This window comes from Rissa tridactyla, chromosome 2 (assembly GCF_028500815.1).
Source record: "Rissa tridactyla isolate bRisTri1 chromosome 2, bRisTri1.patW.cur.20221130, whole genome shotgun sequence".
In the NCBI taxonomy this organism is placed as follows: Eukaryota; Metazoa; Chordata; class Aves; order Charadriiformes; family Laridae; genus Rissa; species Rissa tridactyla.
In genome coordinates, this window is record NC_071467.1 from 121,947,436 (window position 1) to 121,969,999 (window position 22,564).

Sequence of the window (22,564 nt, forward strand, 5' to 3'; positions counted from 1 at the left end):
ACCTGACAGCTTTTTGGAGTTTCAGAATGCTCAAAATCACATTACAGCCAAACTTGACAGAAATAAAAGGCAAACATTCCTACAAAAGCTTTTTCACTGATTGTTTTAAATGTCTTCCTTTTTAATGTTGCATTGCAACACTTTAGAAGATTTATAGTTAGATATATTATAGAACAAGCTTGAAGGTGTAAGGCTGCAGAAAGCTAAAAGAGGTAATACTCAGCTGCTTCCAGTGTAAGAGGTCTTCCCCTTCCGTTTTGCTTGCATCAGTGCAGAGCAAGCACTTGTTATGCGCTGCACTCTGTTGCATGGCTGACCATTTAATGAACTGATTTTATTAGCTAATTTGACAGAAAACTGTTAACTTCTCAGCAGGCTTAATTTCTGCCAGGTTAGCAGAGCTGTTTGTTCCCTTAGCACTGAGTGGAAGATCTGGTGCAAAGGAGGTGAAGGGAGTATGCAGCTTGGACTAGAGTTCTGGGGAAAGGTAGTAGGACCTGTCTTCTTTTGCATTAGCAAATTTGTTATATCAGCTCAGCCTAGCTCACTACACCTTCCATGTAAGAGAAACTCATTTGATCAAAATTCATCAAGTATCATTGCCAGCTGGGGTTAAACCACAACAGTCACATTGCTGAAAAAACAGAGTCAAATTTGAAAAATGGTCAGAAATGAGCTTTTTATACTTCTTAGAAGGGGCAAACGTAAGGAATTGGTTGTAGAATACTTACAGAAAGTTTCAGCCTTGAAGATATTCATGTCATGTTAACAAAGAATGTATTCCTAAGTTCTGTGGCAATTTGTGTCCAGGTAGTAAAATTTATTTTTAATAGAAGGGGAGTCCAACTTTTATGTAGTATGCTATCCTTTGATTCTGCCTTTTCTACCCCCTTAATCTAATTATTTTATTGACAAAAAATACTTTTAATGCTTCAAATTATTGAGGGTGTTATGTTGCCGGTATTAGAGCCTTATATTCAGAAGTGAAGTTATGATGTGATGGGGCTGTAATGAAGGGTGGGAGTCTGTGATCCTGGTGACTTCTCAGTAAATCTGTGCCAGCTAATATTTATGAAGCATAATCCATTCTGGATTACTTAATGCACAAGTTTTAATGCATTCACCAATAAACTGCTGGGAGATGCAAAGACTAATTTATCCAAGTGAAACTACAGAGGAGAAGCTGTCAAGATAGTGTTCAGTTACTACCACATCAGCTAAACTGTAACTTAAGTATGGGGATGTTTCTTAGTCATCTTGCTGTGTTCATGGGAGAGCAGTTTTCATAGTATTTCAAACTGCTGTTATGGAGCAAGATTTCATTATGATAAATATATCTCCACAGTCAGGAAGCTTCATTTCATGTATCATGCAAGCAAATATTCAGATTACTTATGTTCAGCCTCTGGCTGACTAATTCGGCAACACAGTTGTGGTGGGACCTAAATCAGTGGTGCACTACTTAGTTATAAGCCAGATGTTCACATTTTGCATTCATGTGTAAAGCTCTACTAAGATGTTAATTTTTATAAAGAAAGTACAAATTATACATTTTGCAGCTAAAACCTTTAGGAAAAGATAGTCAATCAGAAAATATTAAGGATTTCTTAGATACCAGGAGCAAATTGTTGTTAGTATTTATATATAAAAAAGACTAGAAACATTGCAATGAAACATGTATGTTGAATATGTTCAATGATTTTGAGAATGTGTTTTATACAGAGAAAAACTTTCTTCTATGCTTACCTAATTAATATTGTTTTTTACGCTGGCTAATTACTTTGTGGAGTAGTAGTATTGGAAAGTCAGTATACACAAAAAATGTTGGGTTTGTTTGTGTTTTTAATGTAGATTCAGTAACTTCTGAAATGTGGCTAAGCAACAGAAACCAAAGGAGAAGGAATGCATTTCTAAATGCAGAAATGATGAATCAGAGTAAACCAAACTATTTTGGAATAAAGGCAGTGGCATGTGTTCAGTAAGACCTTTCAATGGTGGTGGTGTCTGTTAAAATATCCTTACTGAAATTTGAGATGCAGTAGTTACTTAAAAAAAAAAAAACAACAAACAAATACAGCTATTTGTCTGTATTTTAATAGTTTTATGCAACCAGCAAAACCCATGCTATTGTCTTCAGGGAAGAATAAGTACTAGTTGCCAGATTGAATGAAAATAAGAAGTGCTTCCAAAGATAAGACTAGTTACTGATGATCATGTCTTAGTCAAATATAATAACATATATAGAACAGACTGTTTCATCAGACAGATAAGCTAATTATGAAAATAATTTGCTAAATGCCATTTGCTATTTATGCTCTTTTTTGGAAGGATAGGGGAAGGAAAAGACTTCTCCTAATTCTCTTGTCTGCTATGTGTTCTAATAATAATTTTAATTGGATTTGTAGTGCTTTAAAACAAGGAGAAAGCCCATTTCTGCCTGTTAATTTTGAAAATGGTAGCATTGATTGCAGATGATCTCTTCTTCAGCCTTCTGCAAGGGAAAAATAAATCCCATTTTACAAAGTCCCCCAAAAATACCTGAATTAGCAGATGGTGGCATCTCTGAAAACTAGAGAGGTCAGTACACAAGCTTATTCAAAGCCTTTTTAATGAAAAGTTAAAGAACAGAATAATAGTTCCATCAGCTAAAAATTGAGTATCTACAAAAAAGTAATCTTTGTTCTTTACCCATACTTTTCAAACTTTACAGCTTTCCAGTTTTAGCATCTTCCAGATCTGACAGCAGTCTGTGTACATGGTACATGAGTAAAAATACTTGCAATGCATAGAAATGCTGAAATTGTTAACACACAATGAAAATGTTAACACACTGTCTTGCTACTGACTTTTTATACAAGGCATACAACCTTTTTAAGCTTTTTAGCTTATACATAGGTGGAAATATTTTTCTTATTCTCCTTTTGAAGCACAAGTATATCAACAATATAACAGGCACCACTCAAACAATTCAGTAGTATCATACCAGCTTTTATTCTTTTATACTGTAGTATGTAATTTTGCATCAGTATTTTTAATAGAAGTCTCATTTTCTGCAGTGTTTGACTTGTCATATGAATTTTTACTATTAAATGGTGTTTTGGTTCTTCAGATGATTATGTGAAGCTATGCTATAAATTTCAGTGTTCATTCTGTTTTCCATAGCCTATGCTGTGAACAGGATCTTAAATTTCAACGTGTAACAAGCATGCTTACCACTGTTAACCTTTTGAGTTATCAGCCAGGTTCCATTCCTAAATTCCAGTCCAAATAAAGTAGTTCATGATGGGATTTCGTGTCTGAGTTCAAAACAGCAGTCTTCAGACACTGCCTGGTTGCGGCCTGGCCCTGAATATGCCCAGAGTGCAGAGATGCTGATGATCTTTACATTAGATTTTCATATTTAACTCTGCATAGAACTTGATATTGAAGTGCTGATGTGTTGGGTCTCTTTCAAGGCTTGTCTTCAATGGGTTTCTATGGCTTGGGCTTTCTTCCATACATCTGCTCTGAAGAGGTTGGAGCAGCAGTGGTGATAACATTCTCTTTACTTTCTTAAGGTAGTGGTTAGACTAACTGCCCCTGATGCTGGAAATCAGGGTCCATTCCTATCCTTCATTTATCCACAGTCTGTTGATACCTCTTCTGTGGCAAAATAAACATGTAAACATCTGTCATGTCCATAAAAGTTGTTTTGTTTCCTTTTTAAGTGGCTTCTAGGGTAAGAGAACCATTGTGTTCAGTTGTTACAGGAAACATTGCAATGAGAAATGTGTAAAACTTGACTAGATTGATTCAATATTATAAATCACTTCTGAAGAAGCAGACTTTGTGTAGAAAGATCTCTTGTCAACTGAGCAATATATACTGTGTTAACTGTTAAGCAGTTCTACGTTTAAGTTAGGAGGACAAAAAAGTCTTTTTTCCCCATAAAAGTCTGAAATAAACAACTTCATTAAACAGACTCAATTTACTTTATGTAGTTAAATGCAAATGTGTCTATTCCAAAATGAGTATGGATTTTTAGCTGCTTAAAATCACAAATTCACATAGTATGTATAAACTGTGACAAGTGTCTATGACTTGTTGAGGGATGGGAGAAAATTTGGGCAAATCTTATAAGGATCCCCTGTGTCACATAAATTGGAATTCTAAAATTTGTAGTGCTTCTTTTAGGAGTAAATCAGGAACTTTAGAAAGCAATACATGGCTAAGGAAATGGTGAAGCCCAGGTTGTGGTTAAGCAGATGAATATGGGTATCCTTTGTGCAGCGTTCAAACTGGAACATAACAGATGTTTGACTGTGTTTAAGAGCAGCATAGCATAGACAGCTAATGACGTAGCTTGGTTTCTATGGCAGTGACTTCATGTTATGTAAGGAAGTGGCGTATACACAGCCCTGGTTGTCATGGTTCTGGGAATCCTGCTTGAAACAGTCCTTTCCTGATCAACATTATTTAATGCCTTTAAAAACAATACAATATTCTCTGCAGCTAGCTAGCTAGCGCCTTTAAAAGTTCTAATCTCTCTTATTTTATTCTTCTAGCAAATGGCAGTTTCAAGTTAATAGTACCCAATTTAAAGGCTAAATTACATCTTGAGATCTTCACTGTGCTTTTGAAGGAGACCTTGATTTTGACCACTGCAGTATACAAGTGTGCCTTCCCTCGCTATACTCACTTGAAGTTTTACAGGTTATAAGCATGCTAAATGCATGCAGCATGTCAAGCCTAAAATCTGCGTTTTTATCAGTTTTCTGCAGAGAGCAAATTAGATGACCCTTGGAGGGGAGGAGAGGAGAAGTAAGCAGTTTCCATAAAGGCTACAGCTGCTGCTTACTAAGAGTAATGTAAAAACTTGAAATTGTGAGAAATAAATTCTTGTTTAAATCTGCTCTTCTAAAAATGGGTCTCTGTAACCCTTTCCTTCCCTGTGTTCCTTCAGTTAAGAGAGCCAAATCTAGAATTGGCCCTGGTGTCTGAGTTCTGTGCTAAGGGAGTATAGCTGCAAAGGTATGCTGTCTTAGTGGTCCAAGTCAGGGAGTTTTGCTTACAAAACCTGCTCGTTTATCTGGTTAAACTATCCAGTAATAAATTTATTGCATTCAAAGGTTTTGTCTAAAACCTGATTTATTTTTTTTAGCATTAACATAGCGCCATAGCTAATATAATATTTTAAAATGATACACCAGGGGTGTGAAGGTGGAGGAGTGACAGATCTCTGCAGAGTTCTTTATACTGTGTATACTGTATGTCAAACTGTATTTGCATTGAAGTGAAGGTTGAGTTGTTTTTTTTTTTTAAATGGTGTAGCCCATTTAACAAGTCTCAAAAAAGCAGTCTTGCTCTGCATTCAGATTCTGCCCATAAAGTTACGCACTCTCCTTTGCATTTTTTTTTACTCTGGTGGTTGTGCAGCCCTTTAGTGAACCAGTGCCATTCAGTGAACGGGTAAAAAATACACATGGATGTTGTCATCTTTGCTTTAAAATGTATATCAACAGCTTCTAATAATGCGTGAAAGCAGGAAACCGTCTCAACTAGGATTTATCCCCTGAATTGACATAAGATACATCAAATTAAGAACATGTAAGGGCTGCCTCTACTGAAAAAAAAAAAAGTATGCTCTTGCAAGTGTGTGGAGATCTAAAGAAAAACTTATGTTCCTTTAAACTTTGAGTTCTTTTTCTTCCCCCTTTCCCCAGTTATTAGCTGGTCTAATAAGAGATGCTACTTCTTTCTTGAAGCCTTGCTTTTGATGAGATGTCAGGCTCTCATTTCATTGCTGCTCCAACATCTTTCTAATCGGCTCATGCGACTGTCTTGTCAAAGTTGATGCTTTTGACCAAATCGATTCACTAGATCTTGACTGAAGCTTTCACTATGTTTGAGTGAAACCCTCTTTTGTAATAGGGTAAGAATGCTCTTTGGGATTTAGAAATGAAAGATCAAGGTGCCATTGTCTGCTCTGCTGGTGGAAGTGGTCTCCCCAGCAGAAGCAGTTATTCCTCTTTTGCTACACCTAAAGTGTGAGCAGAAATTGGCAATAGCAGGGTACAGCACAAGAATGGGCAGCATGTACTGACCAAGTGTTGATCAAAGTACATATCAGTTGAGCGCAAACCATCTCCATCTTCATTAGGTTCCCTGGGATCCAGAGGACAGATAAATTTTCTTGTTAATCAGAAGGAATAATAGAGCAGTGCTGATTGTGGCAGCACAAAACAGTATCGCAAAGAACATTCCTGTGTATGGCTTTATGTATTGTTTGGGGAAATAATAAAATCTGGTAAATAAGCCCTGTAGTAAAATAATCTCTGATTCTCTTTTATCAATTTCTCGAAGATGGCTGTGCTTAAAGATCTTGAATTCTGCCTCTGTCAGCCAGATAGCACTACTCTGGAAACCAAGAAATTTCCAAAATGTACTGCGGTTATTACATTAAACAAGTGAACAAAAATTATATCTTTAAATGGAAGAAAGCATTTTCATTTCTTATAGTCTCTTTTGCAGTATATTTTCTGAATTTGACTGAAAAATATGCAGCTATGGATCTCCAGTAGAGAAAAGTGGGAAGTGTAGATACGGGATATATTTAAATATTTCAAAATGATATGTGGGCATTAACTCATTATTTTGGAATATCTGCTTTGAAGACTTCAGATTCTAAACCTTGGATTTTGAGTTATGCTTCAGCTAGCAAACCAACATCTTTAAACTGTTGCATGTTGGGAGCATAGGTCATCATAGAACAGTTTTAATTGGAAGGGACCTTAAAGATCATCCAGTTCAACCCCCCTGCCATGGGCAAGGACACCTCCCACTAGACCAGGCTGCTCAAAGCCCCATCCAGCCTGGCCTTGAACACTTCCAGGGATGGGGCATCCATAGCTTCCCTGGGCAACCTGTTCCAGTGCATCACCACCCTTACAGGAAAGAATTTCTTCCTGGTATCTAATCTAAATCTACCCTCTTTCAGTTTAAAACCATTAGCCCTCATACTGTCACTACACTCCCTGATAAGGAGTCCCTCCCCATCCTTCCTGTAGGCCCCCTTCAGGTACTGGAAGGCCACTATAAGGTCTCCCTGGAGCCTTCTCTTCTCCAGGCTGAACAACCCCAACTCTCTCAGCCTGTCTCCATAGGAGAGGTGCTCCAGCCTTCTGATCATCTTCGTGGTCCAGGTTACCTATTTAGATTGAAATAGGTCGCCTATTTAAATTTAGAAGAGATGTTTACAAATAAGTAATACTTTAAAACCTCAAGCTTATGGATCCATTTTACAAAGAGGGGATGATTTCCCCTTTTTGATAGTATTACCGATGTCAAGCTGTAAGTGGCTTCAAAGCGTGCAAAATAAAAACTTTATAACACAAAACCCACAGGGATTCCTGTTGTCTGTTCTGAAAACTTTTTTTTGCAGAGACATCTGCCAGTAAAAATCCTAATTTTGTTTCATGGTGTTGTATGTGTCTTAGAAAAAGTGCTGATGTAAAATTTTGTGGTAGATTGGGATGGGCAAGATACTGTTGTTACTGTTCTTATTTTGTTTAGGATTGCACGCAACTGCTGGCTGAATAATTGTGGTAGTTTGAAATACCAGTGAATAATCCAGTTCTTGTATACCAGTTCCGTTTTTCTGGTGTTCTTTCAGGATTTGTATATTTCAAATGAAGCTACTTCAAAAATTTGTTTAATGTTTCCTGTTTTCTGTGAGCTTTTTTTACTGCTTCCTTCACACTTATCCTTTACACTGTGTTTGGTGTAAGGAGTGAAAAAATAATGGTGTTTTGTAGCTGAGTTGAGACAACCCTGTGCTGGTTTAAATGGAGCATTCGAGTTCTGTGTTCACACTATCAACACTATTTTAGTTCTTGCTGTGCTGTGTCATGCTTTCATTTTCTCAAATAAACACCTACAGTGCGCTGCTATATGGACTCTTCTAAAATACTTCAAGCTGAAAGGACACATGAAGCATTTTATTGTGGGGAGGAGTATCAGCCAGAACACTAGGACAGATCATATCACAAAATAGATTTTAGGCAAAGTGAAAAACCTAGGAAGGACATTGATATCCAAAAGACGACTGTTAACAGGAATGTATAAATTCACATGTTTTATGTGCTTGTGAAAAATGGGTTCTTACCTGTTGTGTGGTGAGACAGAGATAACGCACCAAAGCTTTCTGGCCGCTTTCAAACTAAACAGTAGGAGGAAGATGTAAGTAGCTTTACAAAATTAAAGGTGTACCTCCTAGGTGAAATTACCTCTCTGTCTTGTGAGGCTTTTTTAAATTCTGTATTTCAGAACATTCACTTTTCTGGACTCGGACTATCAAAGCATTAATGCACTTACTGAATCTTAAACATGTGGATAGTCATGTTGGATTTGCAAGTATACATGATGTGGTGTACCAGCCTCCAAATGCTCAGTACATACAGGACTGAGGCCCTAGTAAGCATAACAGAAATCAAATAATTGTCTGAGTTAATAGCCTACACTTACTACAAATTAGAGCTCTAAAGAAAATTACCATGTAGTGTTTCTGTTCCTCTGTCAGATAAACTATATGAAGAATGGGTTGTAACTAGCAAAATGAGTAATTGTTCTGGGGATGAATGTGTATGATTTACATTATTAAATACAATCGTAGCCGTCCTTCAGCTTTAAATGCACGTTGAGTATTTTGAGTAGGCCACAGAAAGCAAGATGCAGTTGGGTAGGTAACTTTGTGTCGTTCCCTCTTGCAAGCTCTTCCAGGACAGAGCTGGTGTGCTCTGCTTCTTGTGACCGCTGCCAGCTGCTCTCCCCTCTTTCCTCATTGCTCTCAGCTCAGTTTTTTGTTTGGTTTTACTGGGTACAGGTCTGTGAAATGCTGGGGTGTAGCACCCAAGATTGCCACTGAAATTTCCAGAGCATGGAGTTGAAGATTAAGAGCATGGCCTTTTCTCTAAGCACATATTGGAGTTACTTATTTATTTTTATGCAATATGAAATATTTCTCAATGTTTAAGCTTCCTGTATTGAATGCAGTGAGACTTGTGAAATATTTTCTTCTAGGCAAACTCTTAATAAAGATTTGAGCAAAATAATAGATTTTACAGTAAGTAGAAACTCAAGGGCTTCATGCCCAGCAGTGCTTCTTTTTTATCTTCTGGTATGTCATTTCATTAGGGAACAAGAAAGTTGTTAAATGCGTTTTATTTTACACAAGCAAGAACTAGAAGTAAGCAAGAAGACTCTCGGAGTGTAGTAGATATCACTGTTAATTGTTATGTGTGATAAATACTTGAAAAACAAACACACACAAAAATAACCCCCCCCACATACTTTGTAATATGATTGGTATAAGAAGGTAGTTCTACGTAAATGATTTATTTTATTATTTACCATCAGAAGTAGCAGAGAATTTCTTTAAAGCAACACTACTGAAGGAAAAACATATGTAGTTCACTGTCATTGAAATAAATGACTTTCTTTGTAATTTCTCTACTTCATAGAGTAACGTGTAAACCATACTGAGAACAGTTTATGCTAGTCCTTCAAAAAAGAATGTGCTTTGAATACAAATCTCTCATAATCTGTGTCTACCTATGAAGAAAAGGGTAATGATTTCTTCTCTTCTGAATGACCAGATTATCTTCAGCTTTATCCAACACTTTGCTGTCAAAGATGTTATGCATCTCAAACTGTTAAGCATCCTTGAAGTTATGAATTCTGATTCTTTTTTTCCTCTAAAACTAAAAAAGCTGTCAAACAATGGAACTACTGTATTTTGTACTTCAGTGGAATTGCAAATTCCATAAGTAATGCTCATAATCAAGAGTGCAGTAAGAACCCTGGTATGCATCTGAAGAATATTTCACGGTTTCGATGGTAATCATGTCTGTTTCCTCAACAGTTATTTTAAAATATGTACTATATATTTACAGATATATGGAGTTTAGGGGTCATCCTCTTCATGTTGGTTTGTGGACAACCACCATTCCAAGAAGCAAATGACAGTGAAACTCTGACGATGATAATGGACTGCAAATACACAGTGCCACCTCATGTATCCAAAGAATGTAAAGAGTAAGTAGAGTACTACAGAACCTGGAATTATTCATAGAAGTGGATTCCCATTACTTTTGGGTACCTTCTCTCATTACCTCTTTTTTAATTCTTTGTGTCTGTTCTTACTAAAGGTTAATCCCATGATATTTTTTGCAAATAAGTTTTTCCCACACTTGTGTGAAACTTGATTTTGATTTTACACAATTCATCTTTCTTTTTTTGTGTCTCAGTTGTCATGTATTTTATAAATGATTGAAGAAGCTGCTCACCACTGGCTGGCTTTGGCCACTACTCTTGCTAGACAAATTACAAGATGTTGCTCAGAGTATTTTGTAGCAAGGGTTAAAAAGGTAATGATGCCTACAGATTCCTGTTCAAAATACAAGTTGTCAAACCCAAGGATATCATAGCAAGTTTTGCTCCTCTCCTACTGAAATTGCAACTCCAAATCAACATTCTAGGCAATCAAGGGAGAAAAATATTCTGTCTGCAAATACCATATGCCACTTGGGAATCATGACTCATTTTGATGTGTTGTTTTTCTGCAGTGTTCGCTCCAGCTTTTTTATTTTTTTAATACGTTCTAATATTTCCCAATCAGTTAATGACTGATTAATATATATCCCAGTTGCATCACTTAGACTATTGTACAAAGTGTGGCTGGGTTCTTGAACCTGCTATAGAATATCTTTTCATTTTCAATATGAAAGTCCAGATGCCTTTATAAATGCTTCAAAAATGCATGTGGTCCAGTCAGAAAAGTAGAGCAGCATCTGGGATTCTGTTATTTGACACAGAATGAAATTTGTTACAGCGGTGGTCATAGTGACCGTTCCTCTCTTCACCTGTCATCTGTGTGGTCCAGGAATCTAGTGCCATAGCTGGTTTTCGTGTCTTGTCATTAGTGTCTAGCATTTCCAGTAACATGGAAAAGCTTCTATCAGTGCTCTCAACAGCTTGAAGAGTGTTACATACAGGAAGAGGTTTAAAATATAATACAGGAAGAGGTTTAAAAGAGCGCTCTTATCGGTGAATTCTATCAGACAAATCTCTTGAGATGCCGCATGCTGTGCTGAGGCCAGGAAGCTTACTTTTTGCAACCTTTTGCTTAATGTATTGGCTAACACTAATTTTGCTTAAAGGCCCGAGTAGATCTGCTTTCTCTACACAATTCATCAACGGTGTACGATGGGTTACCCAAGTCCTCTTTGAGTTAGGTTTCTTAGGGAAAAGACTCTGGGAATGTTTAAACTTACTGCTTGGAGCGTAAGCATTCTTGGTGGTTTGGGATGCGTAGGCAAGCTTAAAGCAGGAGGCACATGTGCTACATTTGTGTGGTTTTACTACAGGTATAGTTTAAAAAAAAAAGTCAAGTATATAGTTTGCTTCCTTTCTGTCATAATATTAACAAAACCAAAGAAAAATAAAGGCTTCAGTGCCTCACCCCACCTTTCCTTTCGGTAAAGGCAGAGACCACAGCTACTTGACATTTTTTTTTTTTTTTGCAGTAGAGTTTTAAGAAGTATGAATTAACCTCCATTTTTAATTCCATATGTAATCTCACACTGAAAGAAAAAGTAATAATAATTAAAAAAAAAAAGTGTTTACTTTTGTGATTTGTGTGGCCTTGCAGTTTGAAGCTGCATGGTGTAGTATAGTTAGTGCAATAAAAAGCATTATGTGAAAACCATAGAACTCTCATTCCACATGTTGGAGCAATAAAGTTTCATCGAAACCTTGGCACCAAAACTGTATATCCATGTTCTGGTTGTTGTGCAAAGCCAAAAATACCTCCCCTAAGAATTTTTCATTGAAACTTCACATATAGTAAGCAAACAGAGATGTGCTGTGCTAATCAAGTCTTATTTTTCTGTTTGCTTGGGGAATTTATCCACTTCCAGTACTTGTAAACACTCAGTACCAACCCATTAGTAGGTTTGTCACTTCATCAGCCCAGATAGTGTTTTGTGGTTTTTTGTTTTTTTTAATTTCTTCATGGATAGAACAGATCACTGTCCTTTTACAGATACTGAAGAATCAAATATCTGATAGCTCTTTTCAAAATAAAATATTTCTACTTATCGAGGCATTCCATATTCTTGTTGACAGCAGCAATAATAGAAAATTATATTTCTATTACTTTACAGACCAGCCTGTAGGCTATCTGTGCCAGTTGCCCTATAAACCTACAAAAAACAAACCAACCAGAACAATCAGGTTAGGAATCTAAGCATAGTAAATGAAAACTGTAGTGTTTATGATAGTTATAGTTTTAAATAACTGAATTGTTTGTTTCAGTTCAGCAATATTTGGAATGTCTTTGAGAATAAATAATTTCCCATGACACTGTTTACTGTAGAGACTTCTAAAGTTCTATGTGGGCTGACAGCAGAAAATTTCTTCTTAACAGTGCTTTTACAATGGCTGTTTTTTAAACACATGAGTCCATTTTGTTTAGATCTATTTTTTTATTCACAGTCTAATTACGCGGATGTTGCAGAGAGACCCGAAGCGAAGGGCATCTTTGGAAGAGATTGAAAACCATGCATGGCTCCAAGGAGTCGACCCATCTCCTGCAACAAAGTACAATATTCCTCTTGTGTCGTATAAAAATCTGTCTGAGGAGGAACACAACAGTATAATACAACGCATGGTTCTTGGTGATATTGCAGACCGAGATACAATAGTGGAGTAAGTTATCCATTTTCTATACGCAGTTTGTTTCATGCATCTATCACTATATCTGATTAAAGAATGTAATGAGAACATGGGTACTTCAGTGTTTAAATATCAAGCCAGTTAACAAATATTACGGTCTTGCTCTGTGGTAGGGTATTCTAGGATGAGAAATATTTAAGTAGACCCAACCTTGGGAAAAACTTCAAGAAAATGTGTTGGAACAGTGTTTCATTCCTGTGGTAGTTTGCTATCTTGAGTAAATTTGACTGCTTTGATATCCATGCTTTTACTTGTACTTCATATTTGGAAGTGATAAATTCTAGCATTTTTCCCTTAGTATGTGTCCAGGATACCCAAATCTTCGTAACTTAAAATATTTTTCCTTTTATCTATATAATGCAAGATAGTCATTGTCACTGAGTGAGCTTGCTAGAAAGCTACATTGTTTTTTCCAATAGATTAAACCCCCCAAATTTCTAAAATATTTCCCAAGTTGAAAGAGAATTTGAAATTGTTATTTCTAACTGTTCATGTTGAAGCTGGAAAAACTTTTACTATCTTACCATTCGGGAGGAGAAGGGAAAACTGTAGCCTCACTTCTTAAGCTTTTAGCTATCTAACAGTGGCATCCTTTCTGTTAGAATGCCTGAATGATGCTTGCTGGCTTACAAACTTAATTTTACTGTAAATTTAATGTGACAGCCCTAAAATAATGAAGGTTTTTCCTCCAGTTGTTGCATAAACAAATATTAGTACTTTGTGGTTGTATGTGCCAGTGGGGAAGACCATTGTTGGTGCATAACAGTAATGAAATACAGTTTTATCATTTAAACAATGTTCAGTAAATGAAGTATTCCTTAGTTTTTTTGGATGATATTCCAAGGATGGTCTTCATCCAACTGCAGTTGAAATTACTAGACTTCTTGGCTCTTTATTTTTAATAAAACCAAGACATGCTTGTCAAAACATCAGAAATATGCAATTCTGCTCTCAGGCACTCTTCCTGCTGTGAGAAGTACAGCATGTTGTGTGAGATGCATGTCCGGTTCTTAGAAAACCATTGATGTATGGTTTATTTCATGTTTTGCGCTTTCCTTAGGGCATTGGAAACTAACAAATACAATCACATCACTGCTACTTACTTCTTGCTAGCTGAAAGGATTCTGCGAGAAAAACAAGAGAAAGAAATTCAGACCAGATCTGCAAGCCCTAGCAACATCAAAGCTCAGTTCAGGTGAGACTTTAGGAATCTAAATTTTTAACCTGGCTTAATGTGAATATTATGGAATTGCTCAAGTACAGTAAAATACTTATTCATTGCAAATTTTAAATGTCTTTAAAGTGCTGTGGACGCTTCAGAAGCTGTTCAGAAATCAGTGACCAGTAATATTTTCAATTCCTGCCATTTTCAGGAAAGGACTAATCAATTTGAAAAGTCTGTATCTGAAGCAGTAAGTTTTCACATCTGCTAGGAAAGGGCATGTTCATTGACCTTCAGTTCCTCATATAAATTGTGTATGTAATATCCCTGGAAAAAAATGAGTTGCATAATCCATAACATGTTGATGGGGAATTCTGGTTATAAATGAGAATTCACTCTAAATTTGATGGTATGGTTTAGTTGTTAGCTTTGATTTTTAATGGGCTGAACATCCCCTAAATCAAGCTCAGAGCAAACATCTGTAGGTTATGTTCTCTTTCATATCAGTTGATAACGCTTGTTATCTAAGGAAAACTGTTGAACTAATTGCTTTAGTCACCCATTTAAAGGTATTGCAATAGATTATTTTTATTTTTTGACAAAAACATGCTTAAGAAAATTTTATAGTAAGGTCTCCTGAGATCTTTCAAAGTTTCAGCTTGTGACACGCTAAAACTAAAGGGGGAAGTGGGATTCTGGCATCTAGTTGTTATTGATATGTTCAGCCAGTCCCTTTGTTCTGCAACCAGTTATCGAGGTGTCCCCTATTTTCCGTTACAGCAGCATATGCTTTACAAAACCAAACAAAACAAACGCAAGTCAAATAGTATAGTTTCTACCTGCACATTGATTTTTCTTAAATGTTTTGGTTTTAATTTCCTGAGTAAAGTGTTAGACTATGACTAGGGATCTGCTAGTACTGAGAAAAAAATCTTCAATGGCCCATCTTGAGAATTTTTCCAGTGAAGATGGAGGTTGTGCTGAGGCAATGCCATTAATTTTTATTAATTTTTGTTCTCCAGCCTCTTCAAAATTGCCTTTTAAGTTTTGGTAAAATATTATTGGTAACTATTATTAGCAATAATAACAATTGTTAGTAGCTAATCTCTTAAGGAAAGAAGAATATTAAGTGCTTGTGCTGATGTTTAGAGTTGCTGCCTACCTTCAGTGTTGTTAATCTGTCTGTAGGATTTAGAGAAAAAGATAAAAATAGATTGTTCATTACAAAAGTTGCTTTGTGCAACTTTCATGCAAGGTCATATGTGAAATCATTTAATAGCAATGATAATAGAGACATTAAATGCTATGGTGTCCTTCTGGTGCATACCCATATTTTCCTTGGCCTAACAAAAGTCAAATACTACTACCTCAAGTTCAATCTAGAAAAAATGGACACTTGTTATACACTAAGGGCATGCATTTTGGAAAATAAGTTAAAGATACATCATCTCCATTGGCTGTTACCTTGGATTTAGGCTGAGGTTTTGGAGGCTTTTAGATGAATCTCTTCCGAATACAGAGCTTACAGAGCTTATCTCTTTTCAAGAGGTAATAGTGTAACTTTCGCTCTGGAGTTCTCTCTTAATGGGTCATCCTCTATTTTATGTCAATTTAATTTAAAAAAGAAATCCAAGCAGAGCATCAAACATGTCTAACACTAACTATTAGTTATAAAACATATTACTTTAGAGGAAATCTTTGAGTTTACCTTAAAATGGAAATTCTAAAACTGCAAAGTCTGCTTTTAAGCTGTTTTGTTTTTTTCTATGCAATCAGTGTCACTGTTTCAGTAGAAGAGCTGCTCCACTTATATGAGGAACTGGAACAAACAAGTTCATTGAATCTAAATCTTGATATGAATTTGTAAAGTTGAATGGAGTAGTTGAAGGCCGCCTTATGAGTATGAATTGTCTTTTTGTGACAAGGACATCTGCATAAACTCAGAAACTCTTGCCCTTAATGGTCCCAGGCAGCTATTCCTTGTCTTCATGATGGCTCTAAATTCAAAGTGTTTATATAGAATGATCTTAATGGAGAAGACAACAAAGTAGTGCCTTTACTTGGATTGTGAAACTTCAAAAAACTTTTAAAAAAAAAAAAACAACAACAAAAAAAAAACAACAAAAAACACCCAACAACTTACTTGCAACCGGGAGCTTCCTTTTAGTCCTGTCCCTCCCCTCAGGCCTACTGGGAATAAGGGGGGAAGGGAGGCAAACATGGGCTGCCATGAGAGATAAACATGTTGTAGTGAGGAGGCTTATTGCTTGGAAACTACAGTACTGTTAGATACTATATTTACCCTTTATTGTGACAGCCACAGAACTCTCTTCCTTTTTTTGCTGACAAACCAGTCTGTTCTTAAAGCACAGTAAATTCTTGAAATGTTTAGATCTTCATTTTCTGTCACTTTTGTACTTAATGTTTCGAATTTATTTAAGTCCTATTTGTTAATCACAGCCAGTTGTTTGTGTTTAAAATACCCAGCATAGCGCAAGTGTTCAGAAAACTAAGTCAGTGGTTCCCAGCGTTTCTGGATTCAGCTGAGGCCTAAGGGAGGATGCCGGTGTCAAGCCAAGGAGGACCACAGCCAAGGCTCCACTCTGTCTGGACAGCTTGGGTTGGAGCTGCTGGTTGTGTGGACTTCTCCAGGCAGAGCTGCTCACTGGAGGGAAACTGGTGGAAGGGCACCAGCAGCTCCCAGTGCCCAACAAGGCAGGAAGGAGCCTGTGTGGCTCCTCCCAGGGAATGGGCTACACGGACTCACAGCGGGTGTGTTGGCAGTCAGGTCCTACTGTTAAGAGGTTCCTGGTGGATTTCTGTATCACTGGTTTGCTAAGCAAAACTGAAGCTAGCACTTCAAAACAAAGTGTGCAGTTAGGCTTGATGAGTTTAATGTTGGCTTTAATAAAGTACTCTTCTTCAGAGTTCATACAATTGGGAAAATAGTTGTCAATTGTTACCTGTGCAGATGGGCATCTCACACTTCAGGATCCTTTTCTATCTGGCCATTCCAGAGGGAGCCTTGAGCAAATGCACTCCTAGTGCAGGTGCTTCCATTAACTTTAAATACTTAAAAATAACACATTTAGAATAAGAATAGCAAAGAGATGTCTGAGCTATACTTGTTTCTTCAGCTTGACATCTTAACACGGAGATCAGGAAGTTGGTATGATCCTTCGGTGTTTGTATGCAGGCTGTCCAACCAGGTATCCGGGGTCACATTTGGTGTGGAACGTTCTCTGCTTCCTCTCCTACTTCTCCTAAGCCTTGCTGCTTAACAGGGCTACAAAGTCATGCAGCCCTTTCTTTTGGCACAACCCAAAATATGGTTGGGAATGTCCTGTAATATGCTATCCATATGTGAACAGAGGTCTCTACTATGGCTTTTCTTGCAGTATGCTAGAGTATTTTAGTTATGTAAAGTTAAAAATGATTGGCAAACTTCTTAAAATTAAAGATAACTCTTACTTTGAGAGGTTAGAAAAAATTTCTTGATCTCCACAAGAAATGTGAGGCTTATGCTGAGCGAAGCAATCGAAGAATTATTCACTACTAAGGTGTTGGTCTGTAGGCGTTGGTCTTAGGCTTTCAAGATACAGAGAGAGAGGAAAGACTGACAGTCTTTGTTCTTAATTTATTCTGTGTGCATTATGGGAAAATTACAATATATATTAGGATTTAAAGTAAAATATAAATCATTAGATACGAGCTTAGATAGTGGAGATAAGACATCAGCTGCTAACTGTAAAACTGATTGACACTCAAGTGTTATTTCGTTTTGATTTGAGCTAATTCTAGTACACAGTCATACACTTTGAACTTTGATTTACGGTTTATTGAAGTGTATTCTTAAGCAGCGTGAGTCTTGAATTCATGCAGCTTTATTATTCCAGTTGCTCAGCTAAGGACAAATAAATGTATGATCTCAATGCATGTGTGTTTCAAATTAAAGGGGATTTTGTAGAATAGAGCTTGGTCTGAATGAGATTTACTGAAACTGAGAGAATGTTTCTTCTGACTCAGCTTTTCAGTCTCACTCACATTAATTCTAACTTAATTTTTATAAAAAACCCAGAAGCTTCAGATTAAAAGTAGTTTGCAATACTATCTTATTTAAGTTGGGCTTGAATCAGATGGTGTCGTCTTCTAGGTACTGGTGGTTCTGTGCCTGCTTCAGATTATCTTCTTTGAGACACAATTATTTAAAGTTTTTTATTGCTTAACTCAGTTTCTGAGAGCACTGAAAAGTTAAGACTTCATTTGATAGTAACCAACATAACTTCTAAACTATGCTTTTGTATAGGAGATGTTCCTTTCAAATAACAGCATCTCTAAAGGAATGCGCGTTCTCTGAGAATGTTTCCTTTTCCTCAGTTCCTCAGTACTGTTATTTACAAACCTGTGGCAGTACTTGTCCTTCTCTTGTGCAGGTCTTACACTTTCTGGTATGTTCTGAAATGCTTGCCATGACCTAACTTCCCTTTTATCCTTTGTAATTGTTTACGTAGGCAATCATGGCCAACAAAAATCGATGTACCCCAAGATCTGGAGGATGACCTTACAGCTTCTCCTCTCTCCCATGCAACTGTTCCTCAGTCACCGGCTCGCACGGCTGAGAATGTTCTCAACGGCCACAGAAGCAAGGCCCTCGGCGATTCCGCAAAGAAAGAAGATATCCCTGAATTGGCTGGACCGGCACTTTCAGCAGTCCCGTCGGTGAGCTTAAAACCCACTACAAGTGGCCGTAAGTGCTTGTTCAGAGTAGAAGAAGATGAAGAGGAGGATGAAGAAGATAAGAAACCGATTTCTTTGTCTACTCAAGTTGTTCTGCGCCGCAAGCCTTCAGTTACAAATCGTCTCACTTCGAGAAAAAGTGCGCCAGTCCTCAATCAAATCTTTGAGGAGGGCGAGTCAGATGACGAGTTCGACATGGATGAGAACTTACCCCCAAAGCTCAGCAGGTTAAAAATGAATATCGCTTCGCCTAGCACAGTGCATAAACGCTATCACAGGAGGAAAAGCCAGGGACGGGGCTCTAGTTGCAGTAGCTCAGAAACGAGCGACGACGACTCGGAAAGTAGGAGACGCCTAGACAAGGATAGTGGGTTTACTTACTCCTGGCATAGGCGGGATAGCAGCGAAGGGCCCCCTGGCAGCCAAGGAGATGGTGGTGGCCAAAGCAAACCAAGTAACGGAAACGGGGGGGTAGACAAAACGAGCCCAAGTGACAACAACAAAGGTGGGGGGAGTCCCTCTGGCAGCTCCAGCGGCAGCACCAACAACACTTCAGGTTCCACTCGGAGATGCGCTGGGTCTGGAAACTCGATGCAGCTATCGTCTCGAAGTGCAGGGGAACTGGTTGAAAGCCTGAAGTTAATGAGCCTTTGCCTAGGTTCACAGATTCACGGCAGCACTAAATACATTATTGATCCTCAAAACAATCTGTCCTTTTCCAGTGTAAAAGTACAGGAGAAATCAACATGGAAAATGTGTATAAGTTCCAGCGGAAGCGCAAACCAGGCTTCGTCGTTGGGCAACCTAAAATTTTTTTCTGACCAAATGTCAGACACAGCAAATGAATTGGATAGGATAAAGAACAGGAACTTGAAAAACAATGTGCTACAACTACCTCTCTGTGAAAAGACGATATCTGTGAATATTCAGCGGAACCCAAAGGAGGGGCTGCTGTGTACCTCCGGTCAAACCAGTTGTTGTCACGTCATTTGACGATGACCTGACTTTACTAACTCGATCTACTTGACAGCATCATTCTTCCTGTTCAGAGCTGTGAACACCTTGTCACCGACCCCCTTTTGTTGTCTTAAGATTTTTAAGTGGGCTTTGAGCAGTTATTTATTACACTTTAATTTTGTGTTTGCTTGATGGTATGACAATGCATGGTCTCTGCATGCTGCTAGCCGATATGTTTTTCTTTTTCAACAAAACAGAATATTTTATTGTGTAATTTTTACATTTATAATTTTACTATGGAAGATCTGGATTAAATTAAAATAAATATCTGGATCCTAATGTAAATGGAGCACTTAGAAGTTTCATGTTCTGCACTTAAACTAGAGAGAGAAGCTTTTGTTTGCTTGTGAAATGTTAATTCTTGTTCTGACCTTCTGTGATAACTAAAATATGTGATACGTGGCATACTTCTATGTGTCTGAAACAGAACCAAAGCAATAATGTTTTGATGCTGAAAACTCTTCAGGGAGCTTTCAGATGTTCCAAGGCTTGTACAAAGCAAAGATGCACTGAAAATTAGTGATCTTGAAATATGATTTTAAACCCACACCTATTTGTCTTAAGCTATATGATACGGATAAAGTTGTGGCTCAAAAATCAAACTGAAAAGATCTTGTTTTGCTAGAGGCAGTTTTCTTTTAAAAAAAAAAAAAAAAAGGCAAGTAGATTTGTAAGGCAGCTTTCTCCCATAGAAATATGTTAATATTACAAGCAGACAATCTTCTTTTTTAATACAACAAAGGTAAATTATTAAGTCTACTTCTGAGTTTTTACATGCTAACTGAAAATAAAGTATTTGTATGAATTACTTTTGTTATTAGTATATCATGACACTTAATATTTTAGGTTTTTACCTTGTAAAACTTCTCCCCTCTCCTCTCCTCCCCTCCCCTCCCCGAGACTTCAGAAGGCAATAAGGGATGGAAAACCTTTAGGCAATTGGATTCAAATTGAAACTGTTACTGTCACTTACATTTTTCTCATTATTACTCTTTTTAAGACTTAAAATACTACTGTTCCCCATATGTATGCCATTTATTTTTCCCTCAGCAATGATGCTTTTTCATGAAGTCAGTTTAAAATAGCATATAGGAAAGTATTTATTTTACAGCTCTTAGCCTTTCTGTCGGGTTTTCCCATTGCCACGGCAAGGTCTTCATTTAGAGTATTTCTGTACAAAAGGATACTTTTGACCAGATGAATTAACTTTTGTGGAATTTTATTATCTAGAATAAACTATATTGCAGATTCCTAGTTTTGGGAAGGGCAAGAATGTTTTATTTTTTCATGCTGTGCACTGGGTCTTCTAAGCAATGCTAGTGAAACTGGTGGTATGATGTAGCAGCGCCCTGGGCAGACGTTGGATGTCCGAGAGGAGTTTACACTGTCGAGCAGCTTGTAACACTTGCAGAATGGTCAAATACAGCGCATTTCACGTCCACCGCAGAGTGAGCAGAGCACCAAAGAACGGCGTTACGCTTGGTCGGAGTTTCTACAGCTCATGACCGCTCTTCTTGATTAGTAAAAGACTTTACTAAGAGAGTCTGAATTGCATGGGGTATCGTTACTGGCTAGCCTAGCCAGGGATTTCGCGGTCTGCTTCCTGAACAAGGCAAAGGATGAGCGTTTTACTTTCAGTTTTAAACTCTAGTTGCAGTTTAGTCGGTGTGATATTTATAAATCAAAAGCTACAAGAATAGATGTGTGGGTGAAGCCATAGAACATATTTGCTTGAAATTTTTTGAGCAGGGATCTTACCAAGGGCCAGAAACGAGATGTGTGGTTCACAGAACAGTGAGCGTAACATCCGAGTAGGAGACGAGTTTATAAAGGGCATTGGCAATAAACTTATTTGTTGCAGCTTTTTTCCAAGTATTGTAAATACTCTTTCCTGATATAATGTACAGCCTTGGAATGGCACCTTTTAACTAACCCCAGGTGTATTTTGTTTCCGATGTTTTTATATACGACTGTATATATGGTGCTCACTTTAGAACAGCAGTGTTGACCATTTATGCTGCATAGTTGTATTATAGCCTTATAGTTGTGTGTGGCTGGTTGAACCTTTGGGTGTACAGATGTTAGTCTGAGTGCTGTCCTCTCCCCGTGTGTTGATCGGTGAATGACTGTGCATGTGGTGTATGTCGTACTATGTCGTCACGTACAAGGAAGGGCGAGAATAACCACTACATTAAGATAATATTGGACCAAACTATTTAGAGCAAGTAAACAAGTTTCTTGTACCCCTTAACGTGTCTTTAAAAGTTGCATATAGTTACCGTAGTGTATAAATTAAATATTGTGGAAAAACAACTAGTCTTGTATTTTTCTGTATGTGTGTATATAAATATATATATAAAAAAATAATGTACCTCTAGCAACTTAATCTGTATTTAAGATGTGACAATCTTGACACAGAATTTTAAGAGTAGCAGTATAAATAAGCAGAATTAATGAACAGAAATATAAAAAAATTCTCACCAAGAAAGAATCCGTGTGCGTGTGTTAAGAGGGTACAGAAATATCAGCTGATCTTATTGCTTCCAGCAACGTTTGGCTTTTTCATTGTATAAACATTCATGGTGTGCGACAGAAATGGAAAATCCAGTTAATAAAAGTGATATCTTGATTGATGCATAACCTGTCATTTGCATGTCGATGCAGTTTGTTACTCCGGGTGTTCATGGCGCAAGGGTGGCACAAGCTCCCAGCCGCGGCCCCAGGCTGCAGCGGCACGGGGGAGGTCAGAGCTGTGGAGACGGGCTTGCTGGGGCACGGAATAGCTCACGCTGAACCGCACTGAGAGACTAATAAATTAAAATAGAGTAGAAATGGAATTCACTTGCCTTGAAATAACACAGCTTTGCGTACGGATGC

At 37.5% G+C, this 22,564-nt stretch overlaps 1 protein-coding gene across 3 annotated transcripts in view; it reads left to right on the top strand.

The window, feature by feature from the left end:
- Nucleotides 1–22,327, top strand: part of SNRK (SNF related kinase) — a 41,289-nt gene extending 18,962 nt beyond the window's left edge. For all 3 annotated transcript variants that reach the window (XM_054190229.1, XM_054190227.1, XM_054190228.1), the window contains 4 exons: nucleotides 9,930–10,071; nucleotides 12,532–12,744; nucleotides 13,832–13,966; nucleotides 18,445–22,327. In XM_054190229.1, the coding sequence (XP_054046204.1) occupies nucleotides 9,930–10,071; nucleotides 12,532–12,744; nucleotides 13,832–13,966; nucleotides 18,445–19,663 (1,709 nt within the window). In that variant the 3' untranslated portion in view covers nucleotides 19,664–22,327. The remainder of the gene's footprint in view (nucleotides 1–9,929; nucleotides 10,072–12,531; nucleotides 12,745–13,831; nucleotides 13,967–18,444) is intronic.
- Nucleotides 22,328–22,564: the final 237 nt, after the last annotated feature.